General features: G+C 44.6%; 1 protein-coding gene across 2 annotated transcripts in view; it reads right to left on the bottom strand.

The window, feature by feature from the left end:
* The window catches only part of SGSM1 (small G protein signaling modulator 1), an 82,503-nt gene continuing 58,361 nt past the window's right edge, over positions 1-24,142 (bottom strand). For both annotated transcript variants that reach the window (XM_074321893.1, XM_074321892.1), the window contains 9 exons: positions 21,186-21,368; positions 19,823-19,891; positions 17,563-18,153; positions 14,437-14,561; positions 12,282-12,364; positions 7,454-7,563; positions 6,046-6,142; positions 4,811-4,978; positions 1-2,129 (listed from right to left, as the gene is read on the bottom strand). In XM_074321893.1, coding sequence (XP_074177994.1) covers positions 2,041-2,129; positions 4,811-4,978; positions 6,046-6,142; positions 7,454-7,563; positions 12,282-12,364; positions 14,437-14,561; positions 17,563-18,153; positions 19,823-19,891; positions 21,186-21,368 — 1,515 coding nt within the window. In that variant the 3' untranslated portion in view covers positions 1-2,040. The remainder of the gene's footprint in view (positions 2,130-4,810; positions 4,979-6,045; positions 6,143-7,453; positions 7,564-12,281; positions 12,365-14,436; positions 14,562-17,562; positions 18,154-19,822; positions 19,892-21,185; positions 21,369-24,142) is intronic.

The following is a 24,142-nucleotide window of genomic DNA, read 5'->3' on the forward strand; positions in this document are numbered from 1 at the left end:
TTCACACATGTCTCTGTTTATATATATTTTCTCTAGATAGACACAACTCTTTAGTAAACAGTTACGAGAGATGTTGGCAACACTGAGAAAAGGCGCGCACTCCATAGAGAAAACGACTCCCACGCATTTGATTCCAGTACATGAGGACGCACACAGCACACAGAGACCTGAACAAGCATAGGAAGCTGAATAAATATGAGTTATTCCAAACCACAACCAATGATGTTTCTCTGGAACACCACGAGAGAAGGCAGAGAAGAGATCTTGTGCTGTACTCTGTGACTAGTCTGTCAGAAAAATAAAGGAGAATCAGAAGTCGAGGGCTGGGCCTTGCTAACGTAATGTCTTCTGTAGTGAACAGCTGAGGGACAAAACACACCTCCACAGGGGCCTTTCATACCCTTTTTTCCCATCTCGGGAAGCTGGGGGACCACAGTGAGAAGATGAATTCTCTTCGGAACCCAGGGCCACCTGGGCTTTGTCCGTCCTGCCCAAGAGGCCCCACTAGGGGGAAAGTGGGGACTGAGATGCAGCCGGCGGTGCTGTGACCCAGGGAAGGGCCTTCCCGGGCACGCAGGGCAGGGATTTCTCCGGTCCTGGTTTGCTCAGGGCGGAGGACGAACACAGCCCCTCTGCGAATTCATCAGTGTGCTTTACGTGTTTCCTGCCCTCTCCCAAATCCTGCCCGCCATTCTGGGGAAGAGCATTCCTCCCTGACTCATTGTGTCTCCCAATTCTGGTGCAGTCTCAGAACAGAGGAGATGGCAGGACTGCTCTCCTGGGAGGACAGGTGGGCAGGGTGAACTAGCTCATTCAGGATGTTTGTGGATCGGTGACCCTTTGTGTGACGTGGAGGGGACAGTTTCCAGACCTAGCCATGACCTGGGAGCAAGTTCACCAGCAGATACTACCCAAGGAAAACACACACACACATCGACGCTGGCTGAAATCTGTCTTCCTCTTTCTCCTCCTTTGTCCTGAGTGAGCAAGGCCACGTGGGGAAAAGCTGGTGTCCCTGACCAACACACACCTTCCAAGCTCCTGGAGCACAGAGGTGAGGTCTGACCCAGGGAGAGGAAGGGGACGTGGAGTCTGCCCTGCCCGGGGCTCTGGCCCAGACCCAGAAGAGCCTCGGACGATCCCACACCTACAGACACTTCTGGATTCCACCGCCCTGGCAGAAAGACGTCTTTCTTGAAAAAAAAGAAGTCTCTTCTGGGGTCAGGCGGAGGAGGAAAATGAGAGAATACAACAAACAGATTCCCAAACCTCAAGGGGAGATGTGTGCAGGACGCCCGTGTGCCATTTCTAAATGGGGGGCAGCCTCAGAACACAGGCGGCTTAGGTAGAGACAGCGGGTTGGGACATTCATTGGCTCAGCCAGTGGGTCCCAAATGGGGACATTTGGCAATATCTGGGGACATTCTGGGTTGTCACAACTGGGGTAGGGGGGTCTGCTACTGGCATCCAGTAGGTAAAGGCCGGGGATTTTGCTCAACACCCCCCAGTGCACAAGACAGCTCCCGTCAGAAAAGAATGACCCAGCAGCTCAAATGTCAGTCCTGCCGAGGTGCAGGATGCCTGCTCCAAGCCAGCCTCCCAGCCACGTTCTGCAGCACCCCAAACGCCCCTTTCAGAGGATTGAGGTGGCCCCACAGACCTCTCCTACGCCAATTTCCAAAAGCTTCCCTCCCCAAGTCTCATCCAACAAGTCAGTTTGGAGGGATCGGGGAGAGAAGACGACAGAGACCCTTCTGGAGACCTGGAACAAAGATGTTCTCTCCATCCATCAGCTACTCCCGCAAGGGAGGAATCCCAGATGTGGGCAATCTTTGGTCAAACAAGAAAACGTAAGGCTGAATTCAGGGGGCAACCCCTCGACCCCACCTGCCTGGCAGCCAATGTCGGGGCAGTTTCTCTTAGCACAGAAGTCCACGTTCATGAACAGACACAGGACCTCGCTCCCGGGGCAGCCGGGAGGCAAACAGGGCAGGACAGGCAGGTGGCAGCTCCGCTGACGCTGCCTGGGGGAGGCGGCCCTCACTTGTTCTCAATCAGTGTCTGCACCTTGTACACGAGGTCCCGGGCCAGCTTCAGGACCTGCTTGGTGTTGTGTCGCTCGGCCATTTCTGAAAGAGCAGAAGGCAATATCTTGTGAGCTTCCTGCTGTGTCCATCCTCAGGACACACTTCCAGCCCCTGCAGGGGCTTTTGGGGGGTCCTTCTCATAATCATCTGGCATCATCCCCAGAGTGGCTCTGGAAGCAGAGACCTTGGGAGGCCAGTATCTCTGGACCTCGGTTTCCCCATCTGTAAAATGGGGACTGTAACAGTACCTACTGTGGACCTCAGTTTCCTCATCTGTAAAATGGGAACTGTAACAGTACCTGTGAGATCAAATGAGATGATGTTGGTTCAGTGTGTGCTTCAAAATGGTAGGTCTTCCCACCCCCTTCCTACACATACAATGACTGGGAGCTTCTGAAGAAAGCAATGCCGGATATTTAATCAATGCTTAAAAGTATGAAAGGAAGGAGTCAAAAGAAGGAGAGGGGAGGGGAAGGGAGAAATCAAAATAATGATTTTATCAAGAGCTACACAAAATGATCAGATGGTTAAAGCTGAATAATCCTAAACTTAGACATTTATCATTGAGAAATCATTTAGTAGAAGAAAAAAAAATGCAGTAAGACCATGGTTCCCGAACTGGGGGCCAAGGTACCCCAGAGTGCCACTGTGAACTCACAACAATTGTGAGGGAAACACAGGGGAACCCCACATTTCTTGAACACTACAATAAACTGCTCGTGTGAATGAATTCACAAGTGGCACTACATTCCCACCAACAACTTTATAGCTTTGCAAAGCTATGTTTTCAGAAAGCGGTTGCTGTGATAAAAAGCAAGTAACAGGCGAAAATCACTGTGGAACAGGAAATGAAGGTCGTGGTTTCCGACCTGTATAGGAAGCTGTGCAAAGCCCAACAGGCGCACACACCCCCTTAGTACTTGTGTTTCAGAATGAAACAAAAATATTGTTTTCTTTTGACTTATGTGTATTATTTTTTCAAATGGCTGCTAAGTTGTTAGGGTATAAATACTTATTAAGTGGTTTGCACCCAGGTCCTTGCTAAGTGGCACTTTTGGCCTAGGGTGCCACGAACTGAGAAAGTTTGAGAAACCCCTACACAAAGGTGAGATTGCTTTGGGTTCTCAATCACACACTCGAACTGAAGACAGCTTAGATGCCTAACAACAGGGGATGGATGGTTCAGGAAGTGTTGGACAGTCACCTGAGGTAAATTCTGTAGTTTTCAAAAGTGATTATAGGGAAGACAGTTTTTAAAACAATAAGTGGAAGAAAATAAACCACCTAGATACAGCTGGATTCTGTGATGGTTAATAACATAAAAATATACATGACTGTAGAAAAGACTGGATGGAAAAAATATTTTTTTAATGAACCCATTAAAAGCAATGTGGTTTTCTGGATTGGATCCCAAAGCAGAAAAAGGACATGAATTAAAAAACAGGTGAAATCAAATAGTCTGTACTTCAGTTAATAGTAATGTGCCGATGTCAATTTCTTTGTTGTGGCAATATACTAGGATCGGTAACATATCAACAGTAGGAGAAGCTGGGTGAAGAGGGTATCGGGAAGTCAGTACTACCTTTGCATCTTTCCTGTAAATCTACAATTATTCTAAAATAAAAAGCTTATCAAAAAACAAACGAGGGGTTGGCCCGGTGGCTCAGGCGGTTAGAGCTCCATGCTCCTAACTCCAAAGGCTGCCGGTTCGATTCCCACATGGGCCAGTGGGCTCTCAACCACAAGGTTGCCAGTTTGACTCCCGCAAGGGATGGTGGGCTGTGCCCCCTGCAACTAACAACGGCAACTGGACCTGGAGCTGAGCTGCGCCCTCCACAACTAAGACTGAAAGGACAACAACTTGAAGCTGAACGGCACCCTCCACAACTAAGATTGAAAGGATAACAACTTGACTTGGCAAAAAGGCCTGGAAGTACACACTGTTCCCCAATAAAGTCCTATTCCTCTTACCCCCAAAAATCTAAAACAAAAACAAAAACAAGAACAAAAAACAAAACAAAAAAACAAAAAACAATCGAATAAAGTTTCCAGGGTGAGGTAGTAGGTGGCCTTTTTTTCTTCTTTTGCTTTTCCGAAAACCTTCTTTACTTTAGAAAACATTTTAAATAGTAATACTAGTAGGAATAGCTTCCGGCTCTGGGCCCCTCACCTGGGCCAGGTACCATGCGATGGGTTTGTTCATGTCTCATTTAATTCTCCTGACATCTCTGTGCGGTGGTGTAATGGGCACCATTTTGGCAGAGCTGAGATCAGAGTCCATATCTGATTTCCAAGGCCATGCCTTTTTCATGCCACTTCAATTGCCTTCCTGGGCCTGTTTTTCCTATACACGTCAACCCTCGGAAGTAGACACTGTTGCCCCATTTCACAGGTGAGGAAGTGGATATTCAGAGAGAGGGGAAGTGACTTGTCCATGGGCACAGCTGGTTAATTGCAGAGCCAGGGTTTTACCCCCCCCCCACCGCCCCGAGCCTGATTTTGACACCCATGCTCCTTCTGCCAGATCCCTGAGAAAAATGCATCCTCTGCGTTACAAGATGTCAGTTCGTCCCTTTGGAAATAGATGCAAGAAGTGGGCAGAACCCCGCCCCCTGCACCCCCTTCACTGTGTCAATATCAGTAAAGCTCCATCCCTCCTGAGGCCCCAGGAAGGGCCCCCCAGAAGCCCGCACCCCTCAGATGAGCCCCGATCACGTGGGTACCATTAAAGAACTTGATGATGTCTGTGAAATCCATGTTGTTCTCCAGGATGATGTCGCGGTAGACCTCCACCAGAGCCAGGGCGATGAACAGCACATAGTGGGCGGACGACACATGCTTGGCGGCCCAGATGGTCTCCCAGACGGAGAAGACATCATCATAGACAAGTTCTGCCGAGACAGTAACAAGCACACGCGTGGGGAGAGAGTCAGCTGCAGAGCTCACAGTGTCGGCCGCCCTCTGGGGAAATCCCGACAGCTGTGCTCTGCACTTCTGTCCTGGTGCCACGGACAGAGCTCAGGCCAGGGGGCAGGAGACCTGGACTCTGTCATTTGATCATCACAAGCCTCAGTTTCCCCATCTATAGAACAGGGTATGCAAACCAGGTGGGTTGTAAGTGTCTAGCGCTGACATTCTGCAAACGGAGGAACTGAGCATGTGCAGGTTTGATTGACACTGACCTGTCCCTACTCTGCCCCTTGTCACTGTCCCCTCTCTCCCCGCGCACTCCATGTCCTTTAGCACCCATGGGAGGTATCACCCCTTCCCCCTGCACACAGGCAGAGCTGGCTGCTGCGTCTGGGTCTAGTAAAGAGATAGACTAGAGCCCTGGTGAAGAGCAAGGCTTTCGATGGCCACTGAACTCAGGCTGAATCCTGGCTCCATCACTAACGAGCAAGGTGACCCTGGGTTAGTTCCTTCCCTCCACGAGCTTCTTTCCTCATCTCTAAGTGGGGCGATGCCAAGAGTAGTAAAAGACCAACGAGGTGATACATAGAAATGGCTCAGCACCGTACCTGGCACTTAATGAGTACCCCTTTAGGTGTCAGATATCATTATTCTCAGCATCACCCCGAATTTGCACAATAGCAATGTACTGTGTTATACATGATATCTACATCACATGTGCAACATGCTCCATTTACTTCAGAGTTCTCCATCTCTGACAGGCGGCATCACAGAAGGGAGGGAACTGGCCTTAGGAGGCAGACAGACGGGGGCTCGATCCTGGCTTGACTCTTCCTAGCTCTGAATTTAATTCTTCTCAGCCTTAGTTTCCTCATCTGTGAAATGGGGACTGCAACAATACCTACTGCATAATGTCATCGCAAGGTCAGGTAGGTGAACTCAATAAATGGGTGCTGTTCTTTTCCACTGGCTTTGCTCCGTGGTCTCTTTTCCCCTGAGGTTCTGCGACAAAGAGTCTGGGAACGAGGCCCCAGCGTGAAGTCTGTACCTCGTTTGAAATCCAGCAGGAACCAGCGGTAGCAGAAGTAAAAGTGCGTGTAGTCCCCATTCTGATGCATCAGCTCAAAGAGCTCGGAGTCCAGGATCTGTCAGAGGAAGGAAACATGGACATCAGCCTCCTGGGAAAAGGCCAGACCAGAGGGGGCAGCTGAATAAACGATGGCACATCTCCACACCAGACGCCATGCAGCCCTTAACAACCACATGGAGTTAAAAAACGGGCAAAAGATTTGAAGCGGAGATCAGCCTAGCTCACCCTAAGCCAGTCACTTCTCCAAAGACGTGCACGTGGCCAATATTTACATGAGAAATACTCGTTATTATGCAAAGAAATGGTCATGAGTCATTAGGAAGATGCAAATCAAGACTATAACGAGATACCACTTCACATCCACGAGGATGGCTATAAAAATGACAGACAACAAAGTATTGGCAGCAAGGATGTAGAGAAATTGGAACCCTCGTATGTTGCTGGTGGGAATGTAAAATGGTGCAGCTGCAATTCTACTCGTAGATATATCCCCAAGAGAAATGAAGACACGTCCTCATAAAAACTTACACATAAATGTGCATAGCAGCACTATTCATAATAGCCAAAAAATGGAAACAACCCAGATGTTCATCAACCCATGAATGGATAAACAAAATACGGTCTATCCACACAACGGAATATTATTCAGCCATAAAAAGGAATGATGTACTGACACATGCTACAGAGCCTGGATGAACCGTGAAAACATTATACTAAGTGAAAGAAGCCTGACACGAAAGCAACATATTGTATGATTCCATTTATAAGAAATGTCCAGAACAGGCAAATCTATAGAGACAGAAAGTATTATAGATTAGTGGTTGCCAGGTGCTAGGGAAAGGGACTGACGTTACTGGGTACGGGGTTTCTTTTGGGGATGATGAAAATGTTCTAAAATTAGACAGTGATGGTGGTTTCACAACCGTGAACACTGTGAAAACCACTGAAATGTACATTTAAAAAGGGTGAATTTTATGGAATGTGAATGACATCTCAATAAAGCGGCGTGTGTGTGTGTGTATGTGTGTGTGTTGTGTGTGTGCAATATGCCCAAACACTGCTCTGAGGAAAAGGATTAATACAATCAAACATCCATGTTTCCTTCATTGTTGTGGCCACAGTGTGTGGACCAAGTAAATACTCAGTCCAGGGGACATGATTTGCGTTGTTGAGTTCAGGCTGAGCTGAATTGAGTTTTTTAGTTCCATTCAGAGATTGAGTCCAATTGAGTTTTGAGTTGAGTTGAACTGAACGAAGGCAGATGGAGTCACTGAGTTGAGTTACACTAGGGCTGGACTATTAAGCCTACGGGGGTCAGTGGGCTGAGCTGGAATGAGTTGCATGATTGAGCGGGGCTGGATCATACCTGGATGAGGGACCTCATGTTGGCGAAGTGTGTGTCCATGGCGCCTCCATGGGGGAAGTTCTGGTTCATTCTCTTCATGAGCTCTGTGAAGCAGCTGAAAGCGAGGGCCTCTGGGGACAGAGCACAAGAGAAACAGTCAGCTCCGCCATTGCCCAAGGAACCAGGGGTCCCCACGTGATGGGCGGAGGCACTGAGATGGTTCACCAGGCCACAGACAAATGAGACACACGTGGACAGTGGGCCAGTGCATCCCACGCCAAGACATGCTCTTTGATCTTAAATTCATTACCTACTTCCCACCTTCGAGGGGGCGAAACACCCTTTTAGGAAAGGATGGTGACAGCAAACCCTCTGTTTTAAAGATCCTTATTTGCTATAGGAAAAAGTTGACAATGGGTCGTTGGTCCCCAACTTTTTTTTTGAAATTCTACGGGGTTCATGAAATTCTCCAGTCTGGGAACCACTGCATTAAAATGGTAAACATCAACATTAAAAGGGTGTTTACAGGTATTATGCAAAGAAATGGTCAAATAACTTTGTGAAATGCTGCTTAGAGAGTTACTACAAATATTAAGAAAGGAAAGGCTCTGAGAAGTCCTGCAATAAAGTAATCTGTTTCGTATTGTTTAACCCAATGTTTAGAAAATGAAAACTGTACATTTTTTTTCTCTCCACACCTAGCAATGTTGGGGAAAACTCTGAGGTTTCCCAAGGCATAGTAGGATCTCATTTATTTTTTTCAAGACTTTATTTTTAAGAAAAGTTTATCGATTTACAGAAAAATTAAGAGAATAGTTTCCATATACCCCACACCCAGTTTTTCCTGATTATTAATGTATTATATAAATACGGCACATTGGTTTACAGTCCATAGTTTTTAACTACTGAACCCTTTTTCTGTTCCAAGAACCCATCCAAGGTAACGCATTACATAGAGTTGTCATGTCTCCTTAGGTGCCACCTGGCTTTGAGGGTTTCTTAGGCTTTCCTTGTGTTTGATGACCTTGACTGTTTTCGAAGAGTGTTTGTCAGGTATTCTACAGACTGTTCCTCTACTGAAATCTGCCTGATGTTTTTCTTATGATGACACTGGGATTATGGGTCACTGGAGAAAGACCGCACAAGTCACGAGCCATTCTAATCCCATCATGTCAAGTGTATATATTGTCAAATGATTTATGGTTGCTGATGTTGATTTTGGTCACTGGCCCGAGGCAGAGCTTGTCAGATTTTTCCACTGTATAGTTTCTCTCTCACTCCCCTGCCTTCTAGATTGAACTTTTTGGAAGGAAGTCACTATGCACAGCCCATGTCTAAAGAATAGGGAGTTCCGCTCCCCATTTTTTTAACACATATCATACAAGTCACCCTTTTAAATGTACAAGCCAGTGCTTTTAGTGCACTCACAGAAAAGACAGTCTGTATACATCGGCCGTCATTCCCCATCTCCCTCTCCCCCAGGGCACGTCAACTGCTGTCTCTCCAGATCTCCCTATTCTGGATATTTGATGTAAACAAAATCATGCGAGGTGTGATCAAAAACCACGGTGAATGTTTCAATTTAAAAAATGTATTACAGTAAAAGACACATTGCCATTAATCCCCCTCAAAGTACTTCCCCTCACTTCGACCACACTTATCCCTTTGTTCTTGCCACTTTCTGAAGCAGTTCTGGAAGTCCCCTTTTGAGTCTTTAGTTGTGCTGTCATGGCTGCCTCGATGTCCTGAATCGATTCAAAACATTTACCTTTCATCGTCATTTTGGCTTTGGGGAAGAGCCAGAGGTCGCACAGTGCCGGATACGCCGAATAGGTGGATGAGGACACACCACAATGTTTTCATTTGACACAAACTACAGAAGCGATGTGTGACACAGAGCGTTGTCATGACAGAGGATAAAACCATTTGCCCACTTCATGTTAATACGTTGTTCGTGATCCATGATTTACGTCATATTTTTCAAAACACACCTTCTTTCAACCAAAGCTCACACCCGACTGACTGCATGGAACAATTTGACACTTGTCACACACTGTTACTAAGGTTCGATGTGCTGCTTCCCATGTTGAAAATCCCTGCTTTTCTGCTGGATGGCACTTGGCAGCAGCAAACAATACATCAAACTGTATTGTTTGATCACACGTCCTTCATACAATATGTGGTCTTTTGTGTCTGGCTTCTTTCACTTAGCGTAGTGTTTTCAAGGTTCGTTCACATTGTAGCATGTATGAGATCATTCTCTTTCCTGCCAAATAATATTCCATTTTACAGCTATACCACAATTTGTTCCATTCATCTGTTGATGAACATTTGGGTTGTTTCCACTTTTGGGCTATTAAGAATAAGCCTGCTGTGCACATTCTTGTACAAGTATTTGTAGGAACATATGTTTTCATTTTTGTTGGGGATATACTGATGAATGGGATTCCTGGGTCATAGGGTAAGTCTATGTTTAACATTATAAGGAACTGCCAAACTGTTTTCCTAAGTGGCTGCATGAGCTATTTTACAATCCCACTCGCAATGTATGAGGCTTCCGATTTCCGCACATCCTCAGTAACACTTGCTATTTTCCATTGTTTGTATTCCAGCCATCTGAGTGGAACTCATTACAGTTTTGATTTGTATTTCCCTGGTGAGTAAAGATTTTGAGCATCTTATAATGTGCTTATTGTCCACTTGTACATTTTTTATTCTATTGAGAAATGTCTATTCAAATCCTTTGCCCATTTTTAATTGGGTTATTGATCTTTTTATTGTTGAGTTGTAAAAGTTCTTTATGTATTTTGGATACAAGTCCCATACTATATATGTGATTTGAAATATTTCCTTCCATTCTCTGGGTTCTCTTCATTTTTTTGATGGTATCCTTTGAAGCACAGTTTTTAATTTTGATGAAGTCCAACTTATCTATTTTTTTATTTTTTATTTTGTTGCTTTATGTTTTTGGTGTCATACCTAAGAAATCCAAGGTTTCACAAAGATTTACGCCTATGTCTTCTTCTAATAATTTTACGCCTATTATTTCTTCTAATAATTGTATAGTTTTAGCTCTTACTTTTCAGTTTATGATCCATTTTGAGTTAGTATTTTTGTATGTAGTGTGGGACAGGAGTCCAACTTCAATCTTTTGCATGGGATAGGCAGTTGTTTCAGCATCGTATGTTGAAGACTATTCTTTCCTCACTGAGTTGAAATGTCTTGGCACGCTGTCACAAATCAATTGACTGGAAATGTAAAGGCTTACTTCTGGAGTCCCCATTCTATCCCATTGATCTATGTGTCTATCCCATGGAAGTACCACACTGTCTTGATGACTGTAACTAACTCTGTAGTGGTTTTTGAAATTGGAAAGTGTGTGTCCTCTAATCTTTTCTTCTTTTTCAAAATTGATGTCACTAGTCTTGGTCCCTTGAATTCCCGTATGAATTTCAGGGTCAGCTTGTCAACTTTTGCTCTCCCCCCAAAAAAAATAGGAAAAAAAAAGGCAGCTTAGATTTTGATCTATCATGAAATTGCAAGAAATCCAGATCAATTTGGAGAGTACTGCCATCTTCACAACACTAGGTCTTCCAATCCATGAACATGAGATATTTCCATTTATTTAATTTCTTTCAACAATGTTTTGTAGTGTTTGGAGTAACAAATCTTGTACTTCTTAAGTTCAATTTTTTCATAAGTATTTTCTTCTTTTAGATACTATTGCAAATGGAATTGCTTTCCCAATTTCATTTTTGGATTATTCATTGCAATTGTATAGAAATCCAACTGACTTTTGTACATAGATTTGGTATCCTGCAGCTTTGCTGAACTCATTTATTAGTTCTAATATATACTTTTGCTTCCTTAGGATTTTCTATATGCAATATTGCCTCATATGCAAATAGAGATGGTTTTGATTCCTTTCCGGTCTCAGGCCTTTATTTCCTTTTCTTCCCCAATTGTCTGGCCTTGAACCTTTTGTGACAAAAGTGGACGTCCCTGTCTTAGTCCTGACCTTAGGGGGAAAGCATTCAGTCTGCTACCACTGAGTCTGAACTAGCTGTAGGTTTTCCATAGATGCCTTTGAACATGGTGAGGAAGTTTCCTTCTATTTCTAGTTTGAGTGTTTTTACCATGAAAGGGGGTTGAATTTTGTCAAATGCCATTTCTTTGACAATTGAGACGATCACGTGGTTTTTGTCCTTTCATCTATTAATGTGGTGAATTACATTCATTGATCTTCATACATTGAACCAGCCTTGCATTCCTGGGATAAATCCCATTTGGTCGTGGTATATAATCTTTTTTATAAATCTTGCTAGATTCAGTTTATTAGTATTTTGTTAAAGATTTTGCCTTTATAGTCATAAAGGATATTGGTCTATAGTTTTCTTTTTTGTGTGATATCTTTGTCTGCTATTGGTATCAGGGCACCAGTGGGTCCTCGTGTAAGAACTGGCCTCATAGAATGAGTTTGGAAGTGTTCTCTCCTAGTCTATTTTTTGGAAGAGCTTGGGAAGAATTGGTATTTATTCTTCTTTAAGCGTTTGGTAGAATTCACCAGTGAAGGCATCTGGGCCTGGGTTTTTATTTGTTCTTATTCGTGTTTGTATAATCAGTGGCTAGCAAAGGCTTGACTGGGTGTTGGGCACCTGGAAATCAGTGTTGGCTAACGTGGACCAATAGGACTTTTTACTTTACTGGGGCTTTGACGTGTTCACCAGACAGGTATTCTGAGCACCTGTACTGACCCATTCCATGGAGTCACAGAGTGAAATTAAGCCACCTCCTCTGCAGTGGGAAGGACACTGCACCCCCAGCCCTGGGGCGGGGAGAACACACTCACCATCATCCAGAATGACCAGTAATGGAGCCAGAAGGTCACACATGCCTTGGACATAGCCAATCTCAATGTGCTGCCAGATGTAGCTAGGAGACAAACACAGAGGCTCAGTGAGGACACCCGCAAACTGCTTCTCCAACCCACTCTTCCTTTCTCTCCTCCCTGGCCCAGTCTCCCATCCCTCACCTGGACCACTCCTCAACCTCCTGCCTGCATCCCCATCCTCAGTCTCACTCTCTTCAAACATCTTATGCTCAGCCACCAGGATGACCTTCCTGAAGTCCAGCTCAAGGAGGCCACTGCTTGCTCAAAAACCTTCACAGGCTCCCACTGCGTGATAGGACAATATCCGAACTCCTTAACTGGGTATACAAGGCATTCAGAGATTCTCCCAATCCATCTTTACAGTCTCACACATCACTTCCCAGTACTTCTTCCTCTCCAGTCACATGTGTACAAATAAAGCACACTGTTTGATCCTAGCAGTTCCCTCTGCTGGAATTCCCATCTACCTCTTAATAATAACAGCTAATGTTTACTGAACACTTACTGTTCATTCAGTCCACTATATATGTACTGCCTCATTTAAGTTTCAAAATAATCATATGAAAAAAAACTATTATTGTCCCATCTCAGAGATGAGAAAACGGAGGCACAGAGAGATAAGTGCATGCACAAAGTCATACACCTAATAATAAATGACAGAGGCAGGATTTGAACAGAAGTGACCCCCACCCCAGAGTATGTGCTCCTAACTTGTATGTCAAACGGTTTCTTCAGTTTCTCCTAATTTTGCCAAAGTCCATCTTGAATGTTACCACCTCTGTAAAGATTTCCATGATTTTCCCCAAAGCCATAACCAGGTGAAAGTCAGTGTATCCTTCTTTCCCCCCGAGTACATTTTCATTTTAATGTAACATACTGCATTAAAGTTAATTATATGTGTATCTCCTAGACTAAATTTTGAGAGGCAGTGATTGCTTGGGAGACTGTAAGACAGAATATTTAAGAGATGGTGCTTATTAATAAGAATGAGTTAGACTAGAGGTTGGTAAACCTTTTTTGAGAGGTCCAGATAATAATTATTTTTAGCTTTGTAGGCTGTATTTTCTCAGTCTCAACTACTCAACTCCCCAGAAGCAATCACAGAGAATATGCAAACAAATGGGCATGGCTGGATTCTAATAAAACTTTATTTACAAGAACAAGTGATGGGCTGGAATTGGCCCACGGACCACGGTAGTAGTTTGCAAACCCAAGTTAGAGTAGCATGGAAAGAAGTCCAAGATGTGTTACTGAGTGTAAAAAGCAAGTTGTGGAAAAAGAGTTTGTAGTATAATCCCATGTAGGTAAAAAATTATTTAAACTTTATAACATGTATGCTATTATATTATCTATTATCTATTATATCTATAGCTTTGGAGGAACATTCACAAATACCAGGGGTGCCAAAAAAACGTATACCCATGACTTGTATTCATCTTTTGTTATCGGTATATATTGAGTATTACAATTTTAATACAGTTTTTTCCTTTCTTAAATGTGTATACAATTTTTAGCACCCTCTGTAGATTAGAAATAGTTACTTTTTCTGGCTGAGTGGCATGATGACTGGATAAGGAAGGAGTTTCTCTTTAACCTTAAAAATTTCGGATTTCCTTGGCTGAATTAGGTTTTTAATAATCATGGGTCACTTTCATATTTTAAGAAACAAAAGTAGCAATTTTTAATAAAAAGTAATAAGTTGCCCAGATCTTGGCTTAATGAAATAGAGCACAGATTCCAGAGCCCGAGAGACCCACTCAGCCAGTGCCCAGCTGGGGGCCTTGGAGCAATGTGGTAACCCTCTCAGCTTCCATTCCCTTGCCTATAAAATGGGATAACGCTTATCTCATAGGCTTGTTGTGAGGACTAGGTGAGAGGGTGTTATTAAAGGGCTCAGGGTACAGCCTGGCACACAGTAGGTGCTTCTTAATAAATGCCCTCTATTATTAGCATTACTGCGATTGTTATATTATTGTCAGTGTTGGCTGGGAAAAGATCCCAGCTACAGATGCTGTGGTTCCAGCTGCGCTCCCTGCAGCCGACACCTCTGCCATCCCTGCCCAATCCCCTGGTCCCCGTAGGCCCACCCCCTGGTCCCTGCCCCTCCAGCCACCTGCACATGATGTTACGCAGCTTTTCCAGGTTGGTGGGCGTGAAGTACCAGTAGTTGCGGTCACACCTCTGCACGTCCTTCTCGATGCGGTGAAGGTTCACCGTGTACAGGTCCAGCAGCTCCGGCTGCCGGCCCCCAGGGGGCGGAGAAAAGAACAGTTATATCCTGGCTGCTCACGGAGGCATTCTTTCAGAGGTTCCCCCCATCTCCTCCTAACCATCTCCTGTTGCCACCAAAAAGAACATCCTCTACCTGGACCCCCCGGGGGTTTGATTTGGTTTTTGTTGTTTTCTGAGAAAGCCCCTTTCTCTTTATATGATGAAAATTCTTTTCAATCCTGATGAAATGGTTCAATGATACGGCAAGAAAATAAAGAACGCTTAAAAGCCAAAATTAACCAAGAAAGACAAGATAATACCAAAGCTGGCTTCTGCCTTGAGGGACGATACCAAACTGGGAAAAACTTAAGCTTAAATTGAACGATGCTGGGGCCTCCCACCCCCAAGGTTAAGGATACTAAGAGATGTTCCCGCATTAAGGCAGGAGCCCAAAAAGCCGTACCCCTAGTAAGGGAAAACTGGAAAAAAACTACTAACATCCTATGATCTCAAGGACAATTGCCTGTCTTGAACACAGGTGTCAAATTAAGTGTAAAAGATACTTCCCAGATAATTAACAGCCTCAAATCGGGTTTATAACATATACAGGTTGATAACTTAAATTCCCACTACCTGGGTGGTCTGTAAGAGCAGAGAATCTAATTTCAAGTGACCTCAGATTGGTTAGGCCCCTGGGTACTAGGGAGAAACTAAAGAAAACCCTCTCCTGAGGAACCTACCTTCTACCTAGGCCTCAAATAATACAACAGATAAAGTCCCAAGAAATATGAGCTCCTGTTAAAAACAAGTCACAAAACACACAGAGGAAGAAGGCACCATGAGTGACACGCAGCGTAAATACCAGACAGCAGAACCAGTTCCACGAGGACTTCGGGTGTTAGAATACTCAGGAGCCAAGTATAAAGGAAGTTTATTTACTAGTTTTAAAGAGATCAAAGAAGAGATTACTAAGAAGAGAGCAAGAGACTATAAAATAACCACGCAGATCATTTTATAGCAGATTTGAAGAAAAGCCAAGTAAAACTTCATGAAACGTATGAAAAACTCACTAGAGACATGTGACAGAAAATTAGACACCACTAAAGAGAAAATAAACAGACTGAAAAGGGACCTAAAGAAACTATCCAGGATTCAACACAGAGGCACGAAAAGATAACAAGGTGAAAGAGAAGTACTATCCATAGAGGACAGTGTGAGAAAGTCTCACAAACGTTTAATCAGAGCTACCGAAGGAGAGAACAGTTGGGAAGTAGCAACAATTGAATGAATAATACATGAAAAATTTGCAGAACTGACTAAATACACCGATTTGCAGATACATAAAGCCCAACAAACCTCTACCCTGAAAACGGAAAAAGATATCCACACGTAGACACATGACACACAACACCATAAGGAGAATCTTAAAAGCACCTAGAGAGAAAAGCAGATTACCTTTACAGGAATGATAATTAGATGCCTGACTTCTCAACAGCAACAGTGGAATTCAGAAGTCAATAGAAGAATATTTTCAAAGTACTGTGAGAAAATAACTGCAACCTAGAGATGCAAATTCAGTGAAAATATCCTTCAAGAACGAACGCAAAATGAAGCCCTTTCAAGACAGACACAAAATAAGAGAGACCTTGCTAAAGGGAATTCTAAGGAATGTAGTCCACACAGAGAAGACAGTGATCTCAGATCAGAGGCCTGAGGTGTAAGAAGGTATGAAAAACTTAAAAACGTGGAAGCTACTGAAATACATGTTCTGCCTAAACAAGGGAGTAAACTAAAAAAAGATAAAGACACTGGATATAGGAAATATGAGGGAAGCAAAATTAACCTGGAAATGATGACGGAGAAGGATCTAGAACGACAGCTCTCCATCAGGTACGGGGACTGCGAAAGCCAGAGGCTCTTAGAATTCTTCAGTCAAACAAAACAACTACAAAACCGGATCTATCTGAATGTTTTCCAGAAGAGAGTCAGAAAACTGGCAAAGAGTTTGTGTGGGGGGTGAATTAACAACATATAAGAAAAAGAAAGCAGAGACTAGAAAACGAAAACATTTAAGAAAATCACAATTTTCTTGCAGGAGCGAAAACATAAATACAGCTGACTAAATGGTGTATACATTATATTATAATAATGTAAACAACTGAATAGTTATTTAATTAATATAATAAACACACTATTTTAACTGTATTGGATGGATGGGGATGAGACGGTGTCTCATCTGAGAAGAGGATGTGGGGAAGGAAGGGGCCAAATCCTCTTCTTCCATAGTGGGAGTCAACAGATAATGCCTACAACTGAAGAAAAACTAAAAACCGACCAAGAAGTAGCAATACAAGCATTTACAGAGACAGGGTAAATGCCAGGTAACCTGGGCAGAATAAGTCACGACTATTGCTTCTGGGGGGGCGCTAAGTGGGGGCAGGTGGAATAGATAACTCTGGCTTTTGGTATCCAGCCTGTCTGAGAGTGTCACTCTTTCAACTACAGGCATGTATATCTCTGATAGAGATAAATTCTTTAAAGGAAAACTGACACACGGTGCCTGACTCCGAAGACCTCCCTTTCAGTTGATGTCCTCTGGCTTGGACTTTCTGGCCAGCAAGCGAACATGAGTATTTAAAAGATGTCGGACCTGAGTCTTAACCAAGATGCTCACCCTCTTGCTGCTGCTGATGGAGTGTGTGCCAGGCACGGAGAACTGGGCTCACTCTTTCTGCAAACAACTCAGGAAGGAAGGTACCAGATAGACAAGGAAACTGAGGCTCAGAAAAACAAAGTGACGCCCCTGTGCTGGAATGTGAAGCCGAAACGATTTGACTGACTGCAAAGTCCGTGTCCTTTAAGTATACATGTATTATCTCGTCCCCCACCTGGTGTCCACAGTGAACCCTTTGTGTGACGGGGGAAATGCAATGAACCAGAGGTCGTTCTGGATCACTGAGGTTTGTGGGGTACTTCCGCCCTCCCACAGCTGTGGAAAATTGAGTGGAAGAGAATCCTAGAGACTTACAGAGTAGGTGACACCGCTGGAAGACACAGGGGATGTCTCGTTGTTGGCGGAAGTGCTTACAGCCAGGGACGCCAAGGCGGGGAAGAGACTTTCCATCTCAGGCTCCTCCGAGAGGTTATCCTCGCTGTCCGCCTGGCTGTGCTTCTCCACCTCACCGCCCCCCCAGCCCTCCATCACAGAGCCCTCCTTCTCAGGTAGAGCCACGTCCATGCTGCCGGTGATGGACATGAACTCGTCCATGCTCTCGTTGACGAGGAGGTCGCTCTCCAGGCTGTCCTGCACGGCCAGCTCCTCCCGGGGAGCTTCGTCCCGCGAAGTGGTGGCCTCGCTGCTCTGCCCATCATCCACGCTGCTGTCCCCAGGTCGAGGCACCAGGGAAGCGTTCCGATGGGCGTCCATGACACTGTCCTCCGTACTCAGGCTGGGCTCCGAGTGCTCCGAGAGGCCTGAGGAGAAGTTGTGGGAGGAAGGATGGCCGGAGTCCGGGGAGCAGGTGCCATTCACCAGGTTCCCATTGGGGATCTTGGGCTGTTTCTCCTCCAACCTGCCTTCTGTCTCCACCTGCTCCACCTCGTCCACAGACTCGAACACCTGAAGACAAAATGCACAAAGACAGATGGACTAGGGTGGACACGAGGTGCGGCTTCCAGGAATAACCTAGATATTCATTAACAGGGGATTGATTCAAATATGGAACATACAAGCGGTGGAATATTATACTGTCAGTAAAAAGAGTGAGGCAGAACCAGGTGTCATATATGCGCCCATTTGTGAAGAACAAAAAAGTGAACTGCATGCATGGAAATGCATCAAATAATCCAGAAAGAAACGAAGAAGCATTGACTCTGTGGAGGGATTACTAGGGAATTGAAATTGGAGGAAAATACCTATCATCAGAAAAACTTCTGTGCACGTCATTTTTTAAAGTAAAATATTAGTTAACAACATAAGGAACAGGTTGAACAAAGCATATTATATCCATGTAGTTGATGATTATGGGTCCATTTTCTAAAGTAGTTAGATGCACAGTTGACTCTTGAACAATGCAGCAGTTAGGGGCGCCGACTATCAACGCAGTCAAAAATCCAAGCATAACTCTGACTCCTCAAAAACTTAACTACAAGTAGCCTACTGCTAACGGGAAGCCTTACCGATAACATAAACAGTTGCTTAACGTATTTTGTACATTAGATGCATTATATACTGTATTCCTACAATAAAGTAAGCTAGAGAAAATGTTAAGAAAACTGTAAGGAAGGGAAAATAGGTTTACAGTATTGTACGTATTTATTGAAAGAGAGCTATGTGTAAGTGGACCCGCGCATTTCACACCCATGTTGTTCAAAAGTCAACGATACATCAAATACTATGGAAAAAAATCTCCAGAATATGTCTCAAAGATTATTTGTGGTTCTTTGTGTCTTTAGGCTATATCCCATCAAGGACAGACCATATAAAACAGTATAAGCCCATGTCACTGGAAAACTTCTTGTCACCAACTTCATTTACTGTTAGTTTCAAGTGTTTTTGCTTTTTAAATTTCTTTTTAATTGCTTTAAATTTTATAAAACAATTTACCTATCCCCAAAGTAGAAACTAGAAAACTAGCTATATTCAGGGAGATGTACCTTCTTTCCCTGCCCACACCTTCCACAGGTTACCTTTTTGATTAGTTTCTGGTTTATCCTTCCATTGTTTTTGAAAAGAGAAGCAAATACATGCACACATTAATATTTCTGCTTTTTACACAAAAAGTGACATAGTATGCACATTTTTTGCACTTTGCTTTTTTCTTTAATAGTGAATAAGATTGAATTAACATCCCTTCTCACTAAATGAAATGTAAAGTTGTTGAACAATACATATATAATGGCATTTACGTAGAAATTTTAAGACTACCAAACATTGCAGAATATTGTATACATACTGTCTACATATTTCTGTGTGAGTAAAGGCATACAGAAGGGTCTGGAAGATACACAGCAAACTGGTAATAGCAGTGTTATTTCTAGGGAGGACAAGAGGGGATTAAGGACGGTCAAAGCCAAATTTAGCTTTCTCTGCAGTATTTGAATGTTGTTTTACAGGGAGAATACATTCATATATTACTCGTGTAACTAGATACTCAACTTTTATAGCTAGTATAAAAAGCTAAAACAAATAAACCGTAGGTGACCTTAGATGATGGACAGCCAATGCCATTACCCCAGGCTGGGTGGAGGGGGTGGGTGGGGAGGGGGCGGGGCGTCCGGAAGGTCACCTGTGTGCTGCTGCTGGAGTCGCTCTGCAGACGGATGTTCTGGCGGCCGGAACTGCAGCTCTGGGAGGACTGAGAGAAAAAGAGGCAGGAGGGAGCATGGGTGAGGCTGCCTCATTCCGGCTCAGGGACCCTGCACTGAGCTCAGGAGGGGCTGCTGGGCTGGGCGTCAGGAAGTCTATAGTTTTCTCCTTATTCCTGACTCCAGAAAGTCCCCTGTCAGGGCCTCAGCTTCCTGTATGTAAAATGAAAGTGGGGGTCGTCTCTCTCCCCGCTCCCTGGAGCCTCTTCAGAGGCCACACCAGCTGCTGGGCTTCCACCTCCCACCCCTGCAACTGGAAGACCCCCACCTTTAACTGCCATGTATGTAAGACTTCTGGGTAATATTTCAGAGAACTCGGTGTCTAAATGGCCCAATTTTTAACTTCCCTCTCTGTATACATGCTTTTTGCCCATTAACTTCTAGTCTTGCCTGTTCTGAGGCTAGCTTGGCCATGTGACCTGCTTCAGCCAATGGGGTGTTAGCAAAATCGCCAGGGCAGAGGCGTAAAAGGTGGCTGTGTCTATCTCTCTATGACCTGCATTGTCTCTGATAACATATCCAGTTAGCCTGCAGGAGGATGAGAGCCGAGTCACCCCAGGCATGTGAGAGAGTTCAGGGCAGGTCACCAAACCTTTTAGTTGACCAGTTACTGACAGGAGGTACAAGACTGAGCCACCCAGCCCTGCTCAGAACAGAACTGCCCTGCTGGCCACAGACTGACGGGTACAAATAAATGTGTATTGTCGCAAGTCACTGACTCCTGGGGGTTGTTCCCTATGCAGTATTAGTGTGGCAACTGGTGACTGATACGTCACTAGTAAAGAGAATTAACTTGCTTCTCAGCTCCTGCTTTGGGCTGCTACACTGGAGATGCTATGAGGACAGACATGTCTGACTTAGTCACTTCAGCACTCTTGACATTCCAGAATATTCTTGATAAGTACCTGGTACATGGCAGGTACTCAATAAGGATTTGTTGATACATGAAAGCCTAGCACTGTGCTAGGTGCTTTATACACACTATCTTGTTTGGGCTCCACACAAACCTCTCCTATAAATGATTATTCCCATTTTATAGATGAAGAAGCTGAGGCCCAGAAGTAAGGGTGCTTGCCGGTGGCCCCAGAGCTAGAAAATGGTGGGGCTGGAGTTCAAACTCAGGTCTGTCAGACTCCAAAGTCACCTTCTACCCACAAACTAGGGGTGAGACTCTGTCCCAAGGCCCCAGGCACCCACCCCTCACCATTCCTACAACAGCCGGAGGGAGCAGATCCTGGCCCTCCCCGCCCCCACCCTGGCTCCCTGAGGTGAGCCGCCCATCACCTCATTGCTGATGGTGGAGTCCCGGTGTATCATCCGGTGCAGGTGGCTGTCCAGGCTGGCCCCTGACGAGCATTTGGCTAGGGCAGCCGCATGGGACTCCCGTTCCCTTTGCCGCACGATTGCCTCGCAGCCCAGCCATTCGGCCATGGTCTGTGCGTAGCAGGCATGAATCTGCTCGTCCACCTGCCAGGGCAGATACAAGGTCACTCGAAATGCTGGAACTCCCCGGGGAGAGCCAGCCCCACCAGGAAGATGGTGGCTCTGACTTGAGACCCTGAGCCCTGGAAGCACTCACCCAACATTCATGGAGTAACATCCAACAGACATTAACTGACCACCTGCTATGTGCTAGGCACTGGCTAGGCCCTGAGGATACACAGCAGTGAGCAACACTACCTTTTTTTCTCCTTCCTTCCTTTTTTCCTTCCTTCCTTCCTTCCTTCCTTCCTATATTCATTCATTCATTCATTTATTCATATACACATTCGAATATTTGTTGAGCCCCTACTGTGCCAGGCAGTGTACTAAGCCTTGGGAATACTGAAGAGAGAAAACTGTTTTCTTTCCTTCTTTACTACATTCACTCTCTCCTTCCTCATTCATCCATTCACTTACTCAATTTGGTAAGTACCTACTATGTGCTAGGCACCAAGCTAGTCATATGAGATACAAGAGGAGCAAGGTGCTCCCTTCGTCCATTCATCCTCTCACTCGATGTAATTACTAAGGGCTTCCCATGTGCCCAGGATGGGGCGTGGTGGTGATGATACAAAGATGAATAAAACTGACCCTTTCCTTTATTTATAGCCGTGGCCTTATAGAAGTGCCACCGATTTCAAGCTTTTACCTCACGGGATTTCAGCAGAGAGGAGGGGAGCTTATGTTGTTTCTGTTACACAGCCCAGGAAACTGAGGTTCTACATCTGCCAGACCTCTGGGCACAGGTGGGGCAGACGAGCTGATTGAAGGGTATGGAGGGGCAGGAAGAGGAAGAGAGAGGGGAGGGAGCCTTCCCTGTACCGGGGTTGGGAGGGGCAGGGAATCCTTTAGCTCTTCAGGGCTTCCGGAGAGGCTCTGGGTCCACTCTGCCCAAGGGCCTGTCCTGAGTGGCTTCCAACCGCCAACCACCTGAAGACTCATCCACACCCACCTTCCCATTTCCACTGCCATGCCAGGCGAGGCTTCCATGGCCTACACCTGGACGACCCCAGGTAGCAGCCTCCTTCCAGGTGCCCACTTGTCACAGCCTGGCCCCTCCAAGTCACCATCCTAGTTTCCTCTCCAGCCCCACCTCTCACTGCTGCCCCCACAGCCCTTGGCCTCTATGTTCCAGCTGCCCACCCCCACCACGCCCGTCTGCCTTTCCCCACATACACCCCACCTCACACAAGTGTCTCTTCGAGGGATTTGTTCTCGCTGTCCCCTCTTCCTAAAGTCCCTTCCTCACCCTCCTTGCCTGAAAAGCAATTCCTTCAAAGAATTCAGGAAGCTTTCTGCCTGGCATAGGTGCCTCCTGCGTGATCTTACAGCCCCTGGGCTTCCCACCATGTGACTGCACGTGCCCCACTCAGAGGGCAAGGACCTCATCTGACACACCTCTGGGTCCCCAGTCCTGAGCACAGGACCTGACACACTGGATTTCTCGGTTACTGTCTGCCCAGGAATGGGGTGAAGCACACACAGGCCTCAGGCTGGTACCAAGATGATTTAGACAGTTCGCTGGCACAGGCTGCCCTGCTCAGGTGGACCCACAGTGTGAGAAAATTTCCATCTTCCACTATTTCAACTTTTCTGGGTAGGAGGCGGGCCAGTCTGGTGCCACTGTGTCTTTAACGTGTCCCTACCACTTTGTAATAATCTCCCTTTTTAACAAAGAGAGAGCAGGCCTCAGGCCGGCTACCACATCTGGACAGAACTGAATTCTATCATTTTGTCATATTCTGTTTATTTTTGCAGTGTCCTTCTATTTATGGCAAGTCATATTGGTTTTCCATTGATGGTAGGGACATAAAACATCTTTTTAAATAAGTTATGTAAACTTTTAAGCGGGTCAATGTAAAGACAAATATTTAGTTAATAGCCTAGATGGTACGTGGATCAGGAGTGTAATTACCACCGGATTTTGAAAATTTAGTACGAATAAAAGAATGTAAAATATCTCATGGGTAATTTTTATATTGATACATGCTGAAATGGTAACATATTGGATATACTGGATTAAGTAAAATATATTATTAAAATTAATTTTCCTTTGATGAAATGACGCATACGTGCACATACATGAACAAAGAAGCAAATCTTGTAAGGTCTGTAGTTTCGCTAGTGGAATTGTGCTGTTGTTTGCGTCCTGGTTTGCTAATGAACTACAGTTCTACAAGATGCTTCTATTGGGGAAAGCCAGGCAATGGTTACACAAAATCTCTGTGTTATTTTTGTAACTTCTTGTGAACTTATAATTCTTTCAAAATAAAAAGTTTAAAAATATTAATTGCATCTGTTTTTTTTTTCACTTTTAAAAATGTAACTACTATGACATTTAAAATTACATATGTGCTACAGTGTGATATTAGCAGAATATGACTAATTATAGTGTGGTATATATGCTAATGGAACAGAATAGAGAATCCAGAAATAGAAGACCCAACTAATATGTCCAACTGATGTGTAACAAAGGTGCAGAATTGGGACGACACACACACACAATGGAGGAAAGATAGTCTTTTGACAAATGGTGCTGGAGCAATTGGACATCCACAGGTGAAAAATGAACCTTGACCTAAACAACACATGTATACAAAAAAAATGTATACCAAAAAAATTGTATACAAAAAAAGAGAAATAAAGGACTCAAAATGGATCACAGACTTAAATGTAAAAAGGGAAACTATAAAATTTTAAGAAAAAATAAACATAGGAGAAAATCTTAGGATACAGGTAAAAAGTTCTTAGACTTGACA

Source organism: Rhinolophus sinicus, linkage group LG16, assembly GCF_036562045.2.
Source record: "Rhinolophus sinicus isolate RSC01 linkage group LG16, ASM3656204v1, whole genome shotgun sequence".
In the NCBI taxonomy this organism is placed as follows: domain Eukaryota; kingdom Metazoa; phylum Chordata; class Mammalia; order Chiroptera; family Rhinolophidae; genus Rhinolophus; species Rhinolophus sinicus.